General features: G+C 43.0%; 1 protein-coding gene across 1 annotated transcript in view; it reads left to right on the top strand.

Moving 5' to 3' along the window:
• The window catches only part of XPO6 (exportin 6), a 98,512-nt gene that overhangs the window by 70,502 nt on the left and 7,859 nt on the right, over positions 1 to 20,151 (top strand). The window contains exons 14-20 of the mRNA XM_007950166.1: positions 809 to 953; positions 3,574 to 3,720; positions 4,572 to 4,761; positions 11,089 to 11,244; positions 12,370 to 12,484; positions 13,237 to 13,408; positions 19,703 to 19,864. Of these exons, the coding sequence (XP_007948357.1) occupies positions 809 to 953; positions 3,574 to 3,720; positions 4,572 to 4,761; positions 11,089 to 11,244; positions 12,370 to 12,484; positions 13,237 to 13,408; positions 19,703 to 19,864 (1,087 nt within the window). The remainder of the gene's footprint in view (positions 1 to 808; positions 954 to 3,573; positions 3,721 to 4,571; positions 4,762 to 11,088; positions 11,245 to 12,369; positions 12,485 to 13,236; positions 13,409 to 19,702; positions 19,865 to 20,151) is intronic.

Below are 20,151 nucleotides of genomic sequence, written 5' to 3'. Positions count from 1 at the left end.
TTATGAATACAAAAGGAAAGAGAGAAGCAGCACAGGTTTGCAACCACTCGTGTGATAATGACTTAGGTGGGGCGCCTCCGTGGAGACCAGAACCATGGAGAAGTGGGTATTTATCTGCTCTCAACATCACCCCAGATTATTTATTAATTATTACAGAAAGGAGAGAAATTACATTTAACTCTTTTAGGTTTTGCAGCTCTGAGAACTGCTAACACCTTAAGTATAAGATGTATTGCTTATTATCTTTGGTGAGCTTTTAAGATGTTTATTTTGTTACATGTATGAGATAATACAAAATTTGTAGAAACCCAACAGGCTTTTGCCACTTCTCAGTATCTAATAGCTAGATGGAAGACATGGTGTCATAGAAACGTAAGTTCGAGAATCTTACTTCACTGTTTATTTATAAAGCTATAATATCTGGTGATTGTCTACACCCTTGTCTGCAACTATGGATGTTAAATTTTTACTAGTTCCAAAGTCAGCACATGCTCATTTACAGTTCTTTGATTCTATTTGTGTATTCCTGCCGTTCTTTCAGGTGAATTCATGTATCTCAGGAAGATTGAACAAACCCAGTAGATACATACTGAGTGCCTGCAGTATTGTAGGAGGTGGTAGCACTTTGAGATGATGAGTATTTGAAAGCCTGGGTCCTGTGTGAGCAAGTCCGTGACTCCCCTGCTGTTGCTCGCGTGTGGAGCGGGGAGCATGCAGAGGAGGGCACTCTTCTCTTCTGTGGAAAAGGTTTACTGTTAATGTAGTTGGGCCATGACCTTTAAAGCTGCATCTTCCTTCCTTCTCCCAGGCATGCTCAGTCCCTGGCTGCTCTCCAGGCTTACTCTCACTGGTTAGCACAGTATTACAGTGAAGTCCATCGGCAGAATACACAGCAATTCGTCTCACTGATCTCCACCACCATGGATGCAATCACACCTCTAATCAGCACCAAGGTATTAAAATGGCGAAGGCTGTGCTTTCTGTCTGTCTGTTCTTCTGTCCATATACCCATATATTATAAAAATAAAACGTTACACAGTTAGACTATAATTCTTAGCACTTCCAGCATACATCCAAATACAGTGTTTTTAGTTTTGGTTGGTTTTAGTTAAGTCCTACATAAACATATGCTTATTGTAAAAAAAATAAAATACTGCTCAGATTTAGAGACCCAAAAGTTACTCTTTTATCTCCAACACGTTTTCCTTCCAAGGTAACTACTGTCAGCAGTTTGTTGTATATCCCCCCAGACTTTTCTGTGTCATTACCGACATGAGTAAAAGCTGATAGACTACCGGGGCCACGATAGATGGACCCTGATGAAGTGGGAGAAAATGTGGACCAGAACCTCAGATTCCTTCAAAAAGGAAAAAAAAAAAAACCAAAAAAACCGTTGGACTGATTGAGGCTAGAGGACTCCCCAAGACTATTGCCCTGAGATGCTCTTAAAACCTTGAACCAAAATTAACTCCTAAGATTACCTTGTAGCTAAATAACAAATTCGCTAAAAAAAAATCATCAATATCACAGGTAGGTGCTGTGCTCCTTTAAAAAAATCACCTCTGTGAGACCAAATAGTCAACGCTGACTTTAACACAAAGATGAGAATGTTAAAGGGGCAGGGAAACTAGATGAATGGAAATAGAACAAACAGAACAAAAATACTGAGAATGTTCCCCCTTTGGGAAGAAAGCTACTGAGTAACTTGTGTAGAAATTATTGAATGGCAGGGAAAACTGCATAAATTGTCACCAAAAACATAGTAAAATTATATATAAATTACATATATATATACACACACATATATATATACATATATACATATATATATATATATATACACACACACACACATATATATGGGAGCCCTGGTAGCATAGTGCCTAAGGCACTTGACTGTTAACCAGAACGCTGGCGGTTCAAACCCACCAGACACTCCTCGGAAGGAAGGTTGGGCAATCTACTTCCATAGAGATACCACCTCAGAAACCCAAGGAGGGGCTGTTATGAGTCAGGTCCAACTCGATGGCACATAACAACAACATGTATATGTGTATATATACATATATATGTAAGTGTATGGATAACGTAGCACTTTTTTTTTTTTTTTTCGCTTAACAATATGCTTTGGAAACCTTTCCCAAAAAACCAGACTCACTGCCATCGAGTCAAATCTGACTCATAGTGACACCCACCCCCACCCCCACCCCCCGCTTGGGTTTCCAAGGAGGTATTACTATGGAAGCAGATTGCCCAACCTTCCTTCCTAGGAGTGGCTGGTAGGTTTGAACCACCAGCCTTCTGGTTAGCAGTCAAGTGCCTTAGGCACTAGGCCACCAGAGCGCCTTGCAAACCTTTAAACCTCTGGAATAACTTCATTTTTTCAAATCACCCAGTACTGTTCTGTAGTATGGATGTAGTATAATTTTTCTACTGATGGAAATTTAGGGTTTTAAATTTTATATGGCTGCAGTGAGCATCCTTGTATGTAGGTCTTTATACACATGTGCTAGTAGGTCTGTAGGATGAGTTCCTAGAAGTGGGACTGCTGAGTCCAAGGTTCTGCCCATGTGCAATTTGATAGAGTCTGTTAAATGGTTCTCTGAGAAGTCTGCCAGGTACGATCTCCTACAGGATGGAGCTGCTTATTTATCTTACTTTTTTTTTTCTTGTAATTTTAATCATATATTATCGTTTTGTGCTACTTTTAACACAGTGTATTGTTTTTGTATGTTTGTGCTGTGTTTTTTATTATGGTAGTTTATAAATAGTTATATTCTCTGAGGCAGTTGTTTCATAATTTACCTGACTCATTGCTGTGTTGTTAGATTGCCTCAGTGACTTTTAAAAAAAATTCTTACAAATAATTCTGAAATGCTTGTATTTATTAGTATAACTTTATGCTTTTAGATAAGTTCCTTAGCCAAAGTGGGAATTTGGGTATAATACATAATTTTTTCCTAAATGTTTTTACATGCCCCCCAGCTCTGTTTTGATTTGCTGTTTTCACCATAGTCATCCCAGCATTAGGTTCTGTTTCTTCGCTAATTTGAAAATGATAGGATGATACAGGAACCATATCTTTGATGGGCATGTTGAGGTGGATGGTTGATATGATTGATGGAGTGCAGAAGGAAGGAGCTAAGAGAGGTCGTGACTTTCTTGGAGCAAGAGTAAGATGAAGAACCCCAGGTTCATTGGAAGGGGAGGACTTTCAGTTATAGGCCCAGGAGTTTGCCATGTGCTTTAATAGCTCATGGGGAACCACTCTAGAGTGCTGAGCTGGGAAGTGACTGAGTTCAAACATTCCAGTGACTGTGAACAGGAAGAAAGTAGAGGTGGTGAGACTGGCTCCAGGCAGGAGCTGTGTACATGGCAAAAAAAGATTGGACACCTTGCTGCTGGGAGTCAGCATAGGGAAAATTCTTTGACATGTTGCCTGGACTGTGTAATTTGTTAGCTGTGAACTTTGTTTAGCTTGTGGTTGCCTTTTGAGAAGGGCATGTTGTCAATGCTCTTTTGATACCACTCCCAGGGGGACGCAGTGAGCTGACATGTCCTCTTCCCTCCCAGGTCCAAGACAAGTTGTTGCTGTCTGCGTGCCACTTACTGGTCTCACTAGCCACCACTGTGCGGCCAGTCTTCCTGATCAGCATCCCCGCAGTACAGAAAGTGTTCAACAGAATTACCGATGCCTCTGCCCAGCGGCTTGTCGACAAGGTGAGGCCCACAGCTGTCCCAGCATCCCCAGAGCTACGTGGCTCAGACCCACGGAGGGTGAGGGAGAAAAGTCTGGCTTTTCTTTTTGTACTTAGTGCTTATAGGCCGTGCCAACACACACACAGTTTGTTCAGTATGTGTCACTGATGCAGCCTCCATGATCTCTCATAATGCCCTTCCTGACACAAATGATCAGCTTGCCAGTTCAGACATAAAACAGTCCTCCCAGAGAGGTGCCACTTCCTGGTCTTTGAGAGCTGGTGATGTGGCCAGTGTTGTGAGAGTCCACTATCATTTTGGTTTAAGACAGTCTGGGTTTTGTTGTTGTTGTTACGTGTTTGGTTGTCTTTTCAGGGTTAAAAGGCTCCAGGCAAGCATTAGTCTTTCTAGGGGGCTAGAAGTTCAAAAACAAACAAAAAAAGGGGTCAGGCGAGGAGTCAAAGCAGATACTCTGAGCCCCTAGGACGTGAATGCATGGCTGCTGACCTGATGCCAAAGGCACATTGATTTCAAGAGATTTTCCTAAAAGCCTTGTTTTCAGTGGCTCCTCAGAGGATGTCAGAAGCCAGCAGCTAAGGGCAAGTGTCCACAGTGTGATGTTTCCCTGTGTGAAGGAGAAGGAAAGGCGTCAGAAGTGACTATAGAGCCAGACTGAATGTCACTGCTTTTCTTTTTCCTCCCGTGCTTGCATTAGAGTTGGACCAAAGCCCCAGGCCCAGGCTATCAGAAAGAAGTCTGGGAGCCTGAACTAAGAGTGTGCAGTGGGTGCCAGATGCTGTGCCAGGTGGGGCTGCTCTGCTGTCTATGGCTCTTTGACCTCCTTGACGGGTGCCTTCGGTGGTCCCTTCCAGGCCCAGGTGTTGGTGTGCCGTGCCCTCTCTAATATCCTGCTGCTTCCATGGCCAAACCTTCCAGAAAATGAGCAGCAGTGGCCTGTGCGCTCCATCAACCATGCCAGTCTCATCTCTGCACTCTCCCGAGACTATCGCAACCTGAAAGCCAACGCTGCCGCTCCACAGAGGAAGGTGCCAATGGATGACAGTACGTATCCTGCTGGGGGACAGTACAGGGAGATAGGTGGGCATGGTTCCTCCTTTTTGGCAGCTGAATTTTGCACCTGAGGCCCATGAGGTGAATTCATTTGTCTATCGTCTCAAAGCCGCTGAGCAGGAAGAAAAAAAAAAATAGCTGCTGAGCAGAAGAGTCAGACTCAGGGTGGTGGGAGCCCATTTCTCTGTGCAATTCATTTCATACATCAGCTGGACCTATTTCCTGAATGTGGGATGACTCTTCTCTTATTTTAAATGTGGAAAGTGCTGGGACCTAAGGAAAAAAATCCATGGAAGGCAGTACTGATAGAGCCTCCCATCAGTAAAGTGACCATTGATCCGTTTCAGAGATTTGTAAGCAAGCCTAGCAGTTCATCTCTATAAACTAGGAAAGTGAATTAAGAACTCTGGTTTTAAAAATTTTTTGAACTTTTCTCAAGTACAAAGATTTCAGGAGCTTTGCAAGAGCTTGATGTCTTTCCAAATGGCACGTCAAGTCTAATTGTTGATATTAAAAGAAGAGGGAGAAAAGGAATCAGGAGAACTAGTATTTCAAGTGGGAGATAATCAGATTTCTCTGAAGAATCAAATATTTTAAAACAATCCGTTTTCACAATAAGTACTGAATAGTATAATCTGTAGAATGTCAATAAAAATATTACTTTTACAATCAGGAAAGCTAATACATGCTCATTAGGCAAAGAGAATAGTATAAAAAAGGAAAAAGAAACTCCTGAATCTCACCAATTTAAGTATTTCAGAAAGCAATATTTTAACTATTTTTTGTCATTCTTTACCTTTTTCTGTCTTACTCATTTTTCCCTTCCATTTGCAATACCTTGTGTAGTTACATAGTTGGAGTTAGAACAGCTGAGTTATTGAGAGCATACTGTGTGCTGGACGGTGTGATACTATCATCACATCTCTTCTTCATCATCAGCCTGTGGGTCTGGTGTTTGATCCTGGTTCTAAGTGTTTTACATTCATTCAGAATCGACTTGACAGCACTGCTTGGTTTATTCATTTAAATTCTCCCATCAGCCTTATGAGTTAGATACTGTTAATTATCCTAATTCTATCTATGAGGAAACTAATGTATGAGAAGATTAAGAAAATTGCCCAGGGCAGGTCATATAGCTATTGTGGGATCATGTTTTATAAATGGTTTCATGGTCATCTTTTTTCACTTAATCTTATATGGTAATTGTGTCAGTCAGCAGAGGCTATGTGGTAACACACTCAAAAAACTTAGTGACTTCTCCGGCACTAGTAGCAGAGTTCAACAAGACAGAAAATAACAAATGCTGGCGAGGTTGTGGAGAGATTGGGACTCTCATACACTGCTGGTGGGACTGTAAAATGGTACAACCATTGTGGAAAGCAGTATGGCAATTCCTTCAAAAGTTGGGATTAGAAATACCTTTTGACCCAGCCATTCCATTACTAGGTATATACCCTAAAGAAGTGAGAGCCATGACAAGAACAGATATATGCACACCCATGTTCATTGCAGCACTATTTACAATAGCCAAAAGATGGAAACAACCTAGATGTCCATCAACTGAGGAATGGATAACCAAACTATGGTACATACACACAATGGAATACTATGCAATGCTAAAGAGCAATGTAGAATCTGCAAAACACCGTATAACGTAGATGAATTTGGAAGACATTATGCTGAGTGAAATAAGTCAATCACAAAAGGACAAATATTGTATTAGTCCGTTATTGTAAAAGTTAAGGGAAGGTTTATCTATAGAAGGAAATTTTCTTTGTTGCTTACCAGGGGTGGGAGGGGAGGGGAGGGAATGCTGTTAGAAAGATGATAGATAGAGATAAGTACTGATTTGGGTGAAGAGAAGGGCAGTGTACCAAATGTGAGTGAACAGTATGGCAGCATTGAGGATGAGAAAGGCATAGAGAGGTACATGGGAGGTACAGACGACAAAATGAACCCTTTTGCACATAGAGTACTGCGTTGTCAGTGAAGGCAAACATGGGTATATGGATGGATAGATGGGTGGATGGATGGATAGATGGGTGGACAGGCTAAACGATTAGGTATGTCTATGAAATGGGAAGTACATCCAAGAACATATATAGGGTTGGCAGACGATGGTCCTATAAGTTTATGTGAATGATCAGAGTTCCCAGGTGTGTAATAGAGCTGACAAGGGGCAAGGTTTTGGTCACTGCTTGGTCACAGCCAGGTACCCAGAGGGACCGAGTAGTTGAATCTGCGGGCTTGGGACCATAGTCGCAGGGGACATCAAGCTCAATTGACATAACATACTATACAAAACATTGTTCTATCTCCTACTTTGGCGAGTAGTGACTTAAAAGCTAGCAAGCTGCCATCTAGATGCAACAATGGGTCTCTCCTCATCCAGAGCAAAGAAGAATGAAGAAAACCAAAATTCATGGAAACAGTCCTAGCAACTGGTCCGATCTGCAGCCGATACAACTATGAGACCAGAAGAACTAGATGGTGCCCGGCTACCACTGTCATCCACTTGGAAAGGGATCTATGTAGGAGATCCTTGATAGAGAGGGAGAACAATGTGGAACAAAACTCAAAATAATTTGGAGAAAAAAAAAAAGGTGGGGACCAGGTTTGCTGGTCCAATAGAGCCTGGTGGAACCACTGAGACTATGGCCCCTAGCTGCCCTTCAGGTCTGGAATTGAACCCATACCTTCTTTGTTAGCTTCCAGCCAAACAGAAGACAGGCATATGAGTTAAACATTTACCTCAAGTAGATACACTCCTTGGAGAGAACAGTCATGGGAGAAAGAAGGGCTGCTTATGTACAGGGAGACAGCTCAGGGGGCAGGAGTGTATGGAGGGATGGACACTGGGAAGAGGTAACTATGGGGAGGAAGTGGGAGGGGAGCTGTTGCATTGTGGTAAACTGTGGTCAATGACATGAGAGAAAGTATATGTGAACTGCTGTATGGAGAGTGAATTTTCTCTGTAAATCTTCACCCAAATCACAATTAAAAAAAAAAAAAAAACTTAGTGACTTAATGCAAGGAAAAAAAAGGGTTGCTTCCTCCTGCTACATGCGCAGTTTGGGTCATAGGGGAGGTAGGTCCTGCTCATTGTAGTCCTTCAGGGTCCAGGCTGATGAAGGCTTCATTTCCATACGTTTTCATGATTACTGAGGCTCTGGGAAGGGAATTGTGAATTGTGTAGTAGTTCTTAAAGTTTACCTAGAAGTGACACTTCCCCTCACTTTTCATTGGTTGAGCAAGTTACAAGACCATGCCTAATTTCAGAGGGGTGGGGAAGTGTGGTGCCACCATGTGCTGGAAATAATGGCTAAGTGGGTGGCATTGATGATTTCCATGGTGAACATAATTAAAGACGTAGTTAACATGTGTGAGTGTTTACTGTGTGCTGAGAACTTGATAGGCATTACTTCATTTGGTCTTTGCTGTATATAGCTCTGCAAAGTATATCTTACTATCTTCATTTAACAAATGATGAATGAAGGCTTGGAAAGTTTTCTTTTCTGTATCCCAGCTTTGAAACAGCTCTGGTGGTGCAGTGTTGAAGGCATTTGATTGTTAACCGGAAGGTTCGTGGTTTAAACCCACCAGCCACTCCATGAGGAAAAGATGAGGCAGTCTGCTTGCATAAAGATTTACAGCCTTGGAGACCCTATGGGGCAGTTGTACTCTGTCCTATAGGGTTACTATGCGTCAGTCAACTCAATGACAATAGATTTCATTCCAACTTTATACTTTGAAAATTTTTTTCAAACCTATACAGTAGTTGAAAGAATAAGAAAATGAACATTTGTACATCTTTCACCTAGATTCTCCCATTTTGCTCCCCCATCTCCTCTTGTATACACGTGTACATGTACACACACACACACACTTTTTTTTTAACTGAGCCATTTAAAGTTGCAGACTTTGACACTTTATCCCTGAAAACATTGATCTCTATGAAGAAGGAGTTACTTTATTATGTAACCAAAGCACTGTTAGCACAAGAGAGATGTTTAATATTATTATAATGTCATTTAACATATGGACTGCATTCAAAATTTTCTAGTTGCAACCAAAATACCCTTTTTTTGCTTTTTGAAAACACAGGATACAGGCAAGGATCCTGTGTTAGATGTGGTTGACACATCTCTTTAATCTAGAACAGTACCCCATGGTTTTGTCCTTCGTGACGTTGTCATTATTGAAGAGTCAAGGCCTGTGTTCTTGTAGAATGTCCTCTATAATCTAGATTTGTCAGATTATTTCCTCTTGATTATATTTAGGCTGAACATTTTTGACAAGTACACCACATAGGTAGTGATGTATACTGCCTGTTGTATTGTTTCTCTGTCCCATTATTGGTGATGCTCAGTTTAATTGATTAGCTTGTTTGGGGCAGTGTCTATCAGTCTCACCACTGTAAATACACCTTTTCTCCCCAAAGCCTCAAAGGTCTAAATTACCTGAGATCATAGAGAAAGAGATGGGGTTAAAGTCAGTTCTGGGTGTGAATGCCTCCACATCCTGTCTTTAACCATTGTGGCCAAGAGGCCACATTGCCTCTTTCTTAAAAGCATTATTGTTTATATTTATGTTTAGTGGTTCATACTGTCCTATCATGTGGCAGTACCAGTGTACCCACTACACTATTAATACATATTTAGGGAGCTTTCGGTTTTTGGCTTGTACATTTTTGTAAGAGAGTCTTGTTGGGTTCTTGTCTCAATTTCTTAAACATCAGAGGTCAGATTTTGGTTTCTTGACTCTCCCAGCTTGCCCCTCAACTGCTTTCCCTGTGTGTGTGCATTCTGGAGAAATGTCTGCCCTAAGTGTGATTTCCTGGCTTGCTCAGAGCCCCCATGCTTGTACAAGCTGTGAGTGAGTGGGTGTTCAATCAGGAGTACGGGTGTGCTTTTCATCCTCTTTCCATATGTCACTGTGACCAGCCTTTAGTGGACCTGACCTGCTGTGAGCCATTATTTTACCTCATTCTCAGTTTTGTGCATGAGGTGGGGTTTTCTACATTTTCAGATGAGGAAACCAAGACTCAGAATCTATCAGACAATGCCAGGAGTCAGTCCTGATTCCTCCCACCTCCACAGCATTTGTTCTTTCTGCTGTACCCTTCTTTGGAGGGTGCTGCAGCCCCACAGATGCTGGTAAGCTCGGAGCTTCAGGGTGATTCAGAGTGCTGGTAGGTAGGGGTCAGAACTCTGAGCCTAGCTCTGGTTTGACCTGGGCAGCTTGGCCAGAGTTGAGTGTCAGGCTTAGGCTGAGTTATGGGATCTCCCTGGGGAGGCGGTGGAAAGGTCCAAGTCTAAAGGGAAGAGAAGCCCCATCAGACTCATTCTGCAGAATGATGACAGCATCCCTGGCTTGGACTTTTCGTATGCCAGGTACATGGCTACAGTCCTTTTGTAGTCCTGCAGAGGTGGGGCTGGTGGCTGTCCCCAGTGTACTGACAAGGATCCTACTGCAAGTCACGTAGCCATTTAGTGACCATATGTGGTTCATAGCCAGGGTTCTTTGATCCCAGGCAATAGCTGTTTCCTCTGCCTTGTTTGTTTCCCACTGCCCATTTTCCCTGTGTGCTATATGGGAATCATAACGAGCTCGTACAGCAGTGTATTGTTACGATTGTCACCATGTTCACAGAAACTGAGAATGAGATAAAATATAGTACAACATAACTGGAATTACTTTATGTATGGTCTGGGCACAGGTCTAATAGGCCAAGGACTAATCAGGCAGTTTTATTCCTAAACCCAGCATCATTCGATGTTCATGGCAACGTGTCTGTGGATTGTCAGGCTAGAGTAGTATCCACAGTTGAAGGAAGAAGTGTGATCTGTACATGTCCATTCTTGCCTGTGGCAATCACCATGTGACCCTTATTACCGCATCAGTATATTCACCATCTAATCATCTTTGGTCCAAGGCATCTAACCTGAGGGTAAATTTGATCTTTTCCTCTCTGTGAACTTGTTTCTGGTGGGAAGAGGCAGAAAAGAGGCAAAAACTTAGCAGGCAGACATCTGCAGTCCTGGCAGTGGAAAGAGAGAGAGACACATGGAGGGAGGGAGAAAGGCAGGGAGGAGGGATTAGATAGAGGGGTAGATAAAATAAAAAGGATATAGAAAGAGAGAGGATTAGAAAGAGAAATAACTTAATCAAAAGACTTTATGTGTTTCTTTTTTATTAAGATTTCTATGTGATTGTTCTCTTAATACCTTTATAAATTTCTTCCCATTTCCTGTATTCTCTCATACCCAGCTTTATCCTCGAACAAGTCATAACATGCACCTTAATCTTGATTTGCAGCCAAAGTGATCATCCACCAGACACTTAGTGTCTTAGAAGATATAGTGGAGAATATCTCTGGAGAATCCACCAAGTCTCGACAGATCTGCTACCAGTCGCTGCAGGAATCCGTTCAGGTCTCCCTGGCCCTCTTCCCAGCTTTTATCCATCAGTCAGGTAGGAGCTGGCTTGGAGGCTGCATTGGGTGGGAGATGGTGCTAACTGGAGCCAGAGTAACTGCTCACATCTACAAAGCTCACTGCCCGGTGCTTGAGTGAAGGGAAAACCCATGCAGAAGGCAGAAGAGATGGCGTGTGATAGGGAGTCCGGGGCTGGGGCCAACTGGAAAAGTGCAGAAAGCCTTTGGATTGGGCCTTGGCCCTTTTGTCATGTGACATGGAGTCACTTGGGACCTCTCGACTGGTGTTTGATTTTAAGTCTATGCCTTCTCCCAGTGTGGAACATAAATGGATGAGAAAACTAGAGCATTATACAAAAGGGGAATGAGAGCTTTCTCAGATAAGTGCTACTTCCTTACTTTTATACGGCAAGGTGACTTTTGCTGAGCTTGTTCCCTCACCCCATCCTATCACTGTCACCGCTGGAGGCCTTTTGGCTCTGTAGATACACTTGCCTGGCTCTCAAGGCAGCATTCACAGCAGTCGTCAGTCCTGCGAGGAATGACAGGGACGTCTCAGTCTGCAGCTATTCACTGATTGCCTCTCGCAAGCTGAATGTGTGCTGTTAGGGCTAAAACATATTCTGCGAGTTGACCGCCTAGATCTGGAAGTGGAAGTGCACTAAATGTAAGCAGTATTTTCTTCAATTAATCCATTTAATGGACCAGAGCCACGCAGACAGAATATACCCTCATTATCCACTTTTAGCCACTTAACCTCTGACCTGTCTGCAGGGATTATTGGTCAGAGAGAGAAATGGCTGAAGTACTCAGGTGGTGACCCAGTCGAATGGTTCCATTAGTGCGAGCACCAAATGATCCATCTGCAGTGGAGACTGAGCGTCACGGGGTGGTGGGCAGTGAGGGGGCTTCCAGACGCCCTTCATTTCCTCCAGCCAGCCATCCGGCAGAGGGTCACCGTGCCAGAGCTGTTTTCTCAGCGTGTCCTTAATCATTTTCCACTTTCCTTCATTGGCTCTGATGGCATTGGGGAAGTGTCCTCCAGCAGGAAGCCTTTTGAGGAAGATGATAGTGCTGATTGCAAAAGAAAATTGATCAAGCCAAGGGCTCCTGTTTATCCCTGTGTGCCTCGCTTTAATCCCTTGGTTTGTCCCTTTATTTAGATGTGACTGATGAGATGCTGAGCTTCTTCCTTACCCTATTTCGAGGCCTTAGAGTACAGATGGGCGTGCCTTTCACAGAACAGATCATACAGACTTTCCTCAATATGTTTACCAGGTAACCACAGACCTACTGGCTATAGTTCCCAGGCTCCAGGTGAGTGATGCACCTGGCTATAATGTGTGGGTTGCTTGCTCCTCTTCTTCACTTACTATAGCCTTGGTTTCCATGCTTGTCCTTGAGGAAACATTTCCTTGGCCTTAGTTACCTAGTGCTGATACTAACAGAAATACCACAGGGGGACAGCTTTAAAACAGAAATTTGTCCTCTCACAGTGTAGGAGTCTAGCAGTCTAAATTCAGGGTGCCAACTCCAGGGGAAAGCTTTCTCTTTCCTTCTGCTCTGGGGGAAGACCCTTCTCTCCTTCCAACATCTGGCATTCCTTGGAGATCTCCATGTGTCTTGGCATCAGTCTTTTCCTGGGTCTAGGAGGTTCTCAGCACAGGACTCTGGGTCCAAAGGATGTGCTCCGTTCCTGACTCTTCTTCTCTCTTGGTGGTAGTCTTGTCCCTTCTCCTCTGATTACTTCTCTCTCCTTTTGTCTTTTGTAAGGTCAATGTAGGCCACACTCCAGGGAGACTCTCATTCCATCAGATCAGAGCTGTGACCTGAGTAAGGGTGTTGCATCCCACCCTAATCCCCTTTACCACTGATTGGCTGATCACATCAGAGCACCTCCTAGGGGACAATCACATCATTACTTAACTTCCAGACCACTGAGATTGAGGCCCAGCTGAGTTGACACACACTTCGGGGGGGATAGAGTGCATTCCATGACAGTGACTACGTGGTGTTTCTCTTCTCTGTAGAGAACAGTTAGCTGAGAGCATCCTGCATGAAGGCAGCACGGGCTGTCGGGTGGTCGAGAAATTCCTGAAGATCTTGCAGGTGGTGGTCCAGGAACCTGTGCAGGTGTTCAAGCCCTTCCTTCCTAGCATCATAGCTCTGTGCATGGAGCAGGTGTATCCCATCATTGCTGAGGTAGGAGGGGCTGAGGTGTTCCCCTGCGTTAGCCCTCATTCCGTAATTGGGGAAGGAGTGAAGTATCTGGGAAAATGTAGTGTATTTTTAAGTTAATTGATTATTTTAATCTTCTGAAATAGTGTTTTAAAAGGAACAACGCCCGTTTTGCTCCCACTAGGATGGCTAAGATGAGAAAAACAGAAAATAACAAGTGGTAACGAGGATGTGGTCACTATGAGCTGAGATCCACTCAGTGGCAACAGATTTTTTGTTGTTGTTTGGTTTTTAATCCATTGCTGCTAGTAGGAATGCAAAAGGGAACAGCTGTTGTGACCCAGCAATTCTATTCCTAGGTATATACCCAAAAGACTTGCAAGCAGAGTGTCAAGAAAAGACTTGTACAGCAGTGTTCATTGCAGCACTATTCACAGTAGCTAAAAGGTAGAAACAACCTAAATGCCATCAACAGATGAACAGGTAAACAGAATGTGCTGCATTCATAGAATGGAGTATTTCTCAGCCAGTGAGAGACGTGAAGTCTTGATGCACACTGCAGTATGATGGAGCTGGAATGCATTATGCTGAATGAAATAAGTCAGTCAGAAAAGCAAATACTGTGTGACTTCATTTCTATAAAAAGAAGAAAGGACAGATGTATAGTGACCAAACTTTATTAGTGCCTATACCAGGGTAGGAGGAAGGAAGAAAAGAGGGGTCAGTGGTGATGGAAGAAATAAAAGAACGGCTGCAGAGGCTGCGATGTACAACCAAACATCACACAGGATTTGATTCCTTGGTTTGTAGTTTAGAGTCATGGTTTCATGGGACATCCCAGTTAGTTGACCTAATAATGTGTTTAGTGTTTCTGTTCTATCTCCTAGTTTATTACAGAGTGCCTGAGATCTTAAAATCTTTCAAAAGCTCCCATCCAAGGCACAACAATTGGTCTCTGTTCACCTGGAGCAACAGAAGAACAAAGAGAGTCAGAATAAGAGTCAAATAGGAGTCAGTTTGACTCATAGTGACCCCTCCTTGGGTTTCTGAGACGGTATCTCTACAGAAGTAGATTGCCCGATCTTCCTTCCAAGGAATGGCTGGTGGGTTTGAACTGCCAGCCTTCTGGTTAGCAATCATATGCCTTAGGCACTACGCCACCAGAGCTCTCAGGAATAGGAAGAGTATATGTGGTATGTGATTAATTGCCTCCATGAACAGTTACCTTCTTTTGCTGTGAGACCAGAAGTGGATGGTGCCCAGCTATCGTTACCGAACATTTTGATCAAAGATTCTGTAGAAGAATCCTGATAAGAAAGAGGGGAAATGATTAGAACAGAATTTCAGATTCTCACGGACCCTAGACTTTCTGGAGCCATGCAGGCTGGATGAAACCCCGAAACTATTGCCCTGAGATAATCTTTGAGGCTTAAACCAAAAATATCTCCTGAAGTCTTCTTAAAACCAAATAATAAATTAGCTTAATTAATAAAAAATGTCTTTCTCTTTTAAGAACTGTCTATATGGAACCAAAGTGACAACAGCAATTCAGAAGGTTAGATGTGAACGTTAGAGGCAGTGGTTTTATGCTAACGAGGAAGGGACAACTCAGAAAAGGAGGGTGAGGATGATTGCACAACTGAAGATTGTAATCAATCACTAAATTGTATGTGTAGAAACTGTTGAGTTGCTATGCATTTTACTGTGTGTATTCTCAACAACAACAAAAATGAAATTTAGAGAAAAAAAACACCATGTTTAAAGGAAAAAAAATAAGAATGGCTTTAGCTCTTTACAATCTTTGTATCAGTCAAGTTAGAACTAGTTTAGTATAAGGATAGTAGATTTAAATAATACAGGTTGATTGGTGAGTAAAATCAGTTTCCTGTGGCAAGCAGTTTATAACTTTAAAGTGGTTATACGATTTTCTACATCAAACATTATACAATGTGTTTTCCTATATAAAGCTTTCACTGTTGTTGTTGGTTACTGTCAAGTCAATTCCGACTCATAGCTACACCATGTGACAGAGTGGAGCTTCCCATAGGTTTTCCTTGGCTGTAGTCTTCATTGCCACCACTTACTTGTCAGTTTCTCATACTGTGATGGCTTGCCTGTTGCTGGGATGCTGGAAACTGTGCCACCGGTATTTCAAATACTGGTAGGCTCACCCATGGTGGACTGGTTTCAGCAGAGTTTCCAGACTGAGACAGACTAGAAAGGAGGACCTGGCAAGCTATGTCTAAAAACACTGGCCAGTGAAAATCTTAAGAAGAGAAACAGAACATTGTCTGATGTAATGCTGGAAGATGAGCCCCACAGATTGGAAGGCACTCAAAATAGGGCTGGGAAAGAGTCACCTTCAGTGAGGTGGATGGAGTAAAGCTTTCTGGACCTTCATTTGCTGATGTGGCACGACTCAAAATGAGAAGAAACAGTGGTAAACATCCATTAGTAGTTGAAACATGGAATGCCCAAGGTATCAATCTAGGAAAATTGGGAGTTGTCAGAAATGAAGTGGAATGTTTGAAGATCAGTATCCTAGGCATTAATGAACAGAAAAGGAATGGTATTGGCCATTTTGAATCAGACAGTGCTGTGGTCTGCTGTGCCAAGAATGACAGATTGAAAAGGATCGCTATCACGTGGATCAGTAAAAAGAACATCTCATGGTCTACCTGAAGTACGTCGATGTCAGTGATAGGATAATATTCATATTCCTGCAGGGAAGACCAGTTAGTATGCTGATTGTTCAAATTTATGCACCAGCCACTAATGCCAGAGATGAAGAAATTGAAGAATTTTACCAACTTCTGCAGTCTGAAATTGATCTAACATGCAGTCAGGACGCATTTGGTAATTACTGGTGATTGGAGTGTGGAAGTTGGGAACAAAGCAGAAGAATCGAGAAATAGGCCTTGGTGATGGAAATGAAGCTGAAGAGGAGATTGCATGATAGAACTTTGCAAAATCAACAAGTTATTCATTGTGGATACATTTCTTCAGCAGCATACATGGCAGCTACGCACCTGGACCTCACCAGCTGGGGTGGAATACCTAGGAATCAAATCGACTGCATCTGCGGAAGTGGGGAAGTGCAGTATCAGTCAGAACAAGACTAGGGGCTGACTGCAGATCAGACCATCAATGACTCATATGAACGTTCACATTGAAGCTAAAGAAAATGTATAAAGGCCATGAGAGTTGTAGTAGACCATCTTAAGAATAGACCAGAAGGAGAGACACTGAACCCAGAAAATGAAAGAAATGTTGAAATAAAAGAGCTGAACAGAAGATTTCAAAGGGTGGCTCAAGAAGACAAAATGAACTTTTGTAATGAAATGTGTAAAGACCTTGGGTTAGAAAAACAAAAGAGAAAAACATGTTTGGCATTTCTCAAGCTGAAAGACCTAAAGAAAAAATTGAAGCCTTGATTTGCAATATTGAAGGATTCTTTGAGTAAAATACTGAATGACACAGGAGGCATCAAAAGAAGGTGGGAGGGAAGGTGCAGAATTATTGCACCAAAAAGAACTGGTCAACATTCAGCCACTTTAGAGGGTCGCCTATGACCCAGAGTCAGGGGTATTGAACAAAAAGGTCAAGCTACACTGAACGCATTTGTGACAAGGCTACAGCAATTAATGGAATACCCATTGAGGTGTTTCAACAAACAGATAAAATGCTGGAAATGGTCACTCATCAATGCCAAGAAATTTGGAAGACAGCTGCCAGGCCAACAGACTGGCATAGATCTGTATTTGTGCCCATTCCAAAGAAGGGCAATATAACAGAAGGTAGAAGTTGAAAAATATCAATATCGCACACAAGTAAAATTTTGCTGAAGATAACTTGCAAGCGATTGTGCAGTACATCTACAGAGAACTGCCAGAAATTGACACTGGATTCAGAAAAGATGTGAAATGAGGGATCATTGCTGGTGTCAGGTAAATCTTGGCTGAAAGCAGGCAATGCCAGAAAGAAGTTTACTTGTGTTTTATTGACTATGCAAAGGCACCGTACTGTGTGGATCATAAAATATTGTAGATGGTATTGCAAAGAATGGGAATTCCAGAACATTTAATGTGTTCACTTGCAGCCTGTACATAGACTGTGAGAGTAAGACCTTTAAACTGAACAAGATGATGCTGTGTGGGTTAAAATCAGGAAAAGTGTTAAGATTATATCTTTTCATCTTACTTACTCAATCAGTATGCTGAGCAAATAATCTGAGGAGCTGGACTATATGAGGAAGAATGTGGTATCAGGATTAGGGGAAGATTTACTAACAGCCTATGATATGCAGACGACACACCTTGCTTGCTGAAAGTGAAGAGGACTTGAAATACTGACTGGTGAAGATCAAAAATTACACTTTTCCCATCCACTGCCATAGAGTCAATTCCAACTCATAGTAACCTTATAGGACAGAGTAGAATTTACTCCAAGAGTTTCTAAGGCCATAAATCTTTACAGAAGCACACTTGCCTCATCTTTCTCCTGCAGAGTGTCTGATGGGTTTGAACTGCCAATCTTTTGATTAGCAGCGAATGCAAAACATAAACCAAAAATCCTCACAACTAGACCAATAAGCAACATCAGATAAACGAAGAAAAGATTGAAGTTAAGGATTTCATCTTACTTGGATCCACAGTTAAGCCCATGGAAGCCACAGTCAAGAAATCAAAGGACGTATTGTATTGGGCAGATCTGCTGCAAAAGACCTCTTTAAGGTAAGTGTTCAAAAGGAAAGATGTTGAGGACCAGCTGCACCTGACCCAAGCTGTCATGGTACATTCAGTTGCTTCATATGCATATGAAAGCTGAACAGTGCATAAGACTGAAGAAGATTGATGCATTTGAATTGCGATGTTGGTGAAGAATATCGAGTATACCATGGACTACAGGCAGAACAAACAACTCTGTCTTAACAGAAGTACAGCCAGAATGCTCTTTAGAAACAAGGATGATGAGACTTTGTCTCATGTACTTTGGACATGTTTCAGGAAGGACGGGTCCTTGGAGAAAGACACCATTCCTGATGAAGTAGAGGGTCAACAAAAAAGAGGAAGACCCTCACCAAGATGGATTGACAGGTGGCTACAACAGTGGGCTTAAACATAGCAATGATTTCGAGGACGGTGCGGGACTGGGCAGTGTTTCCTCCTGTTGTACACAGGGCCCCTGTGAGTCAGAACCGACTTGACCGCACCTAACAGCAGCTTCACCGGAGCAGATCACCAGGTCTTCGTCCTGCAGAGTGGCTAGTGAGTTCAGACTGCCGACCTGTCAGTTAGCAGCCGAGGGCTTAACCGTTGTTCCACTACGGCTCTTTAAAAACCTTCATAGTTGCAAGGATACAAAGCAACTTCTTAGAACTGTTGAAACAAACCTTCCAGTGTTATAGGAAAGCTGTTTACCCTTAGGAAACAGACACTTAGCATGACAAGATCTGTCCAAACTAAGTAAGGCTTGTTGCTTTGCATCATTATGCTTGGGCCCTGTAAGGGTCCCTGCTGTGGGAGCTTATGACCCCTGGCTTATTTAATTTTAATCAAGATTGAATTAAATGTGTCTTAGAATTTTTAATTCTGTAGAGACATCTGTCCTAATGGGACCCGCCATGCTCTTCGGTGGTTGGAGATTTTTGGTTAGGCTATATTGCTGATCTCCCCTTCCCTCTCCTCTCCTGCCCTTCCCAGAATCCTAGCTGTCAGTAGAAGTAGAGACGGGCCCCGGGAGTAATTAGCGCACACTGCCTCCACCAAGCGGCCCTCTTTCACAACAATGCCTGTGGTTCCTCGGTGCTCTTTAAACACTGACTCTCCTTTTCTGTCAAGGGCAGAACTACTTTTAAGGCATACAGATCTGCATCTTGTCTTTAATCTCAGGGGTTGTGTAAGACCAAGCTACCCGGGGCCGTGTTTTTCATCCTGGAAAAAGGAACAACACAACCAAGAACACGACAGGTCAAATCAGCTGCTCTATGAACAGAACATTCATATTCCTAATGGTTCTTCCAGCTTCAAGGCTTTCATCCTAGCTGAAAAGCTGAGTGCTTCCATCAGAAAAAGGGTCCCTTGGCCCTGACCCCATGCATTCTGTCTCAGACGTGGGCCTTGTCTCTGCCGAAGCATTCCTAATTTGATCTGCTGACACAGGGCGGCTTGAGAGTTCACTGTAACGAGTGATAGGAATGTGATGGAATGCTGACACTCGGCGTTTCCGGGCATCTCTTAGGCTTGTTTGTTGTTGAGCCCAGCTGAGGGGCTCCCTGAGAGGCAGGAAGGGGAGGTTTGAGTCTGTCTGTCTCCGCAGCGCCCCTCCCCTGATGTGAAGGCCGAGCTGTTTGAGCTCCTCTTCCGGACGCTCCATCACAACTGGAGGTACTTCTTCAAGTCCACAGTCCTGGCCAGTGTCCAGAGGGGGGTTGCCGAGGAACAGATGGAGAACGAGCCCCAGTTCAGTGCCATCATGCAGGTACGTGGACGAGCTCGTGCCACTGCCGTGTGGTTTGAGAGACAAGCCTCTTTCTGGACACCACCTGGGTCAGTTGGCCTGTCTGTCCCTTGGTTTGCATCTTTGGCATATGAGCCTACTTCCTCTAAATCTGGTCATTATAACAAGTACAGCGACTTGAAGTTCCGTAGCCCTGGGTTTGAAGCTCAGCTGTACCTCTTAATACCTAAAGCTAATTAACTTCTTGGACCCTCAGTGTCTTCATCTGTAAAGTAGGGATGAAACTGCTTTATTTCACGGGTTTGTTG

Source organism: Orycteropus afer, unplaced genomic scaffold (assembly GCF_000298275.1).
Source record: "Orycteropus afer afer isolate SDZICR_OR568_19922 unplaced genomic scaffold, OryAfe1.0 scaffold00266, whole genome shotgun sequence".
NCBI classification, from domain to species: Eukaryota; Metazoa; Chordata; class Mammalia; order Tubulidentata; family Orycteropodidae; genus Orycteropus; species Orycteropus afer.
The sequence above is the reverse complement of the archived record's forward strand: the minus strand, read 5'-3'. Positions and strand labels throughout refer to the sequence as shown.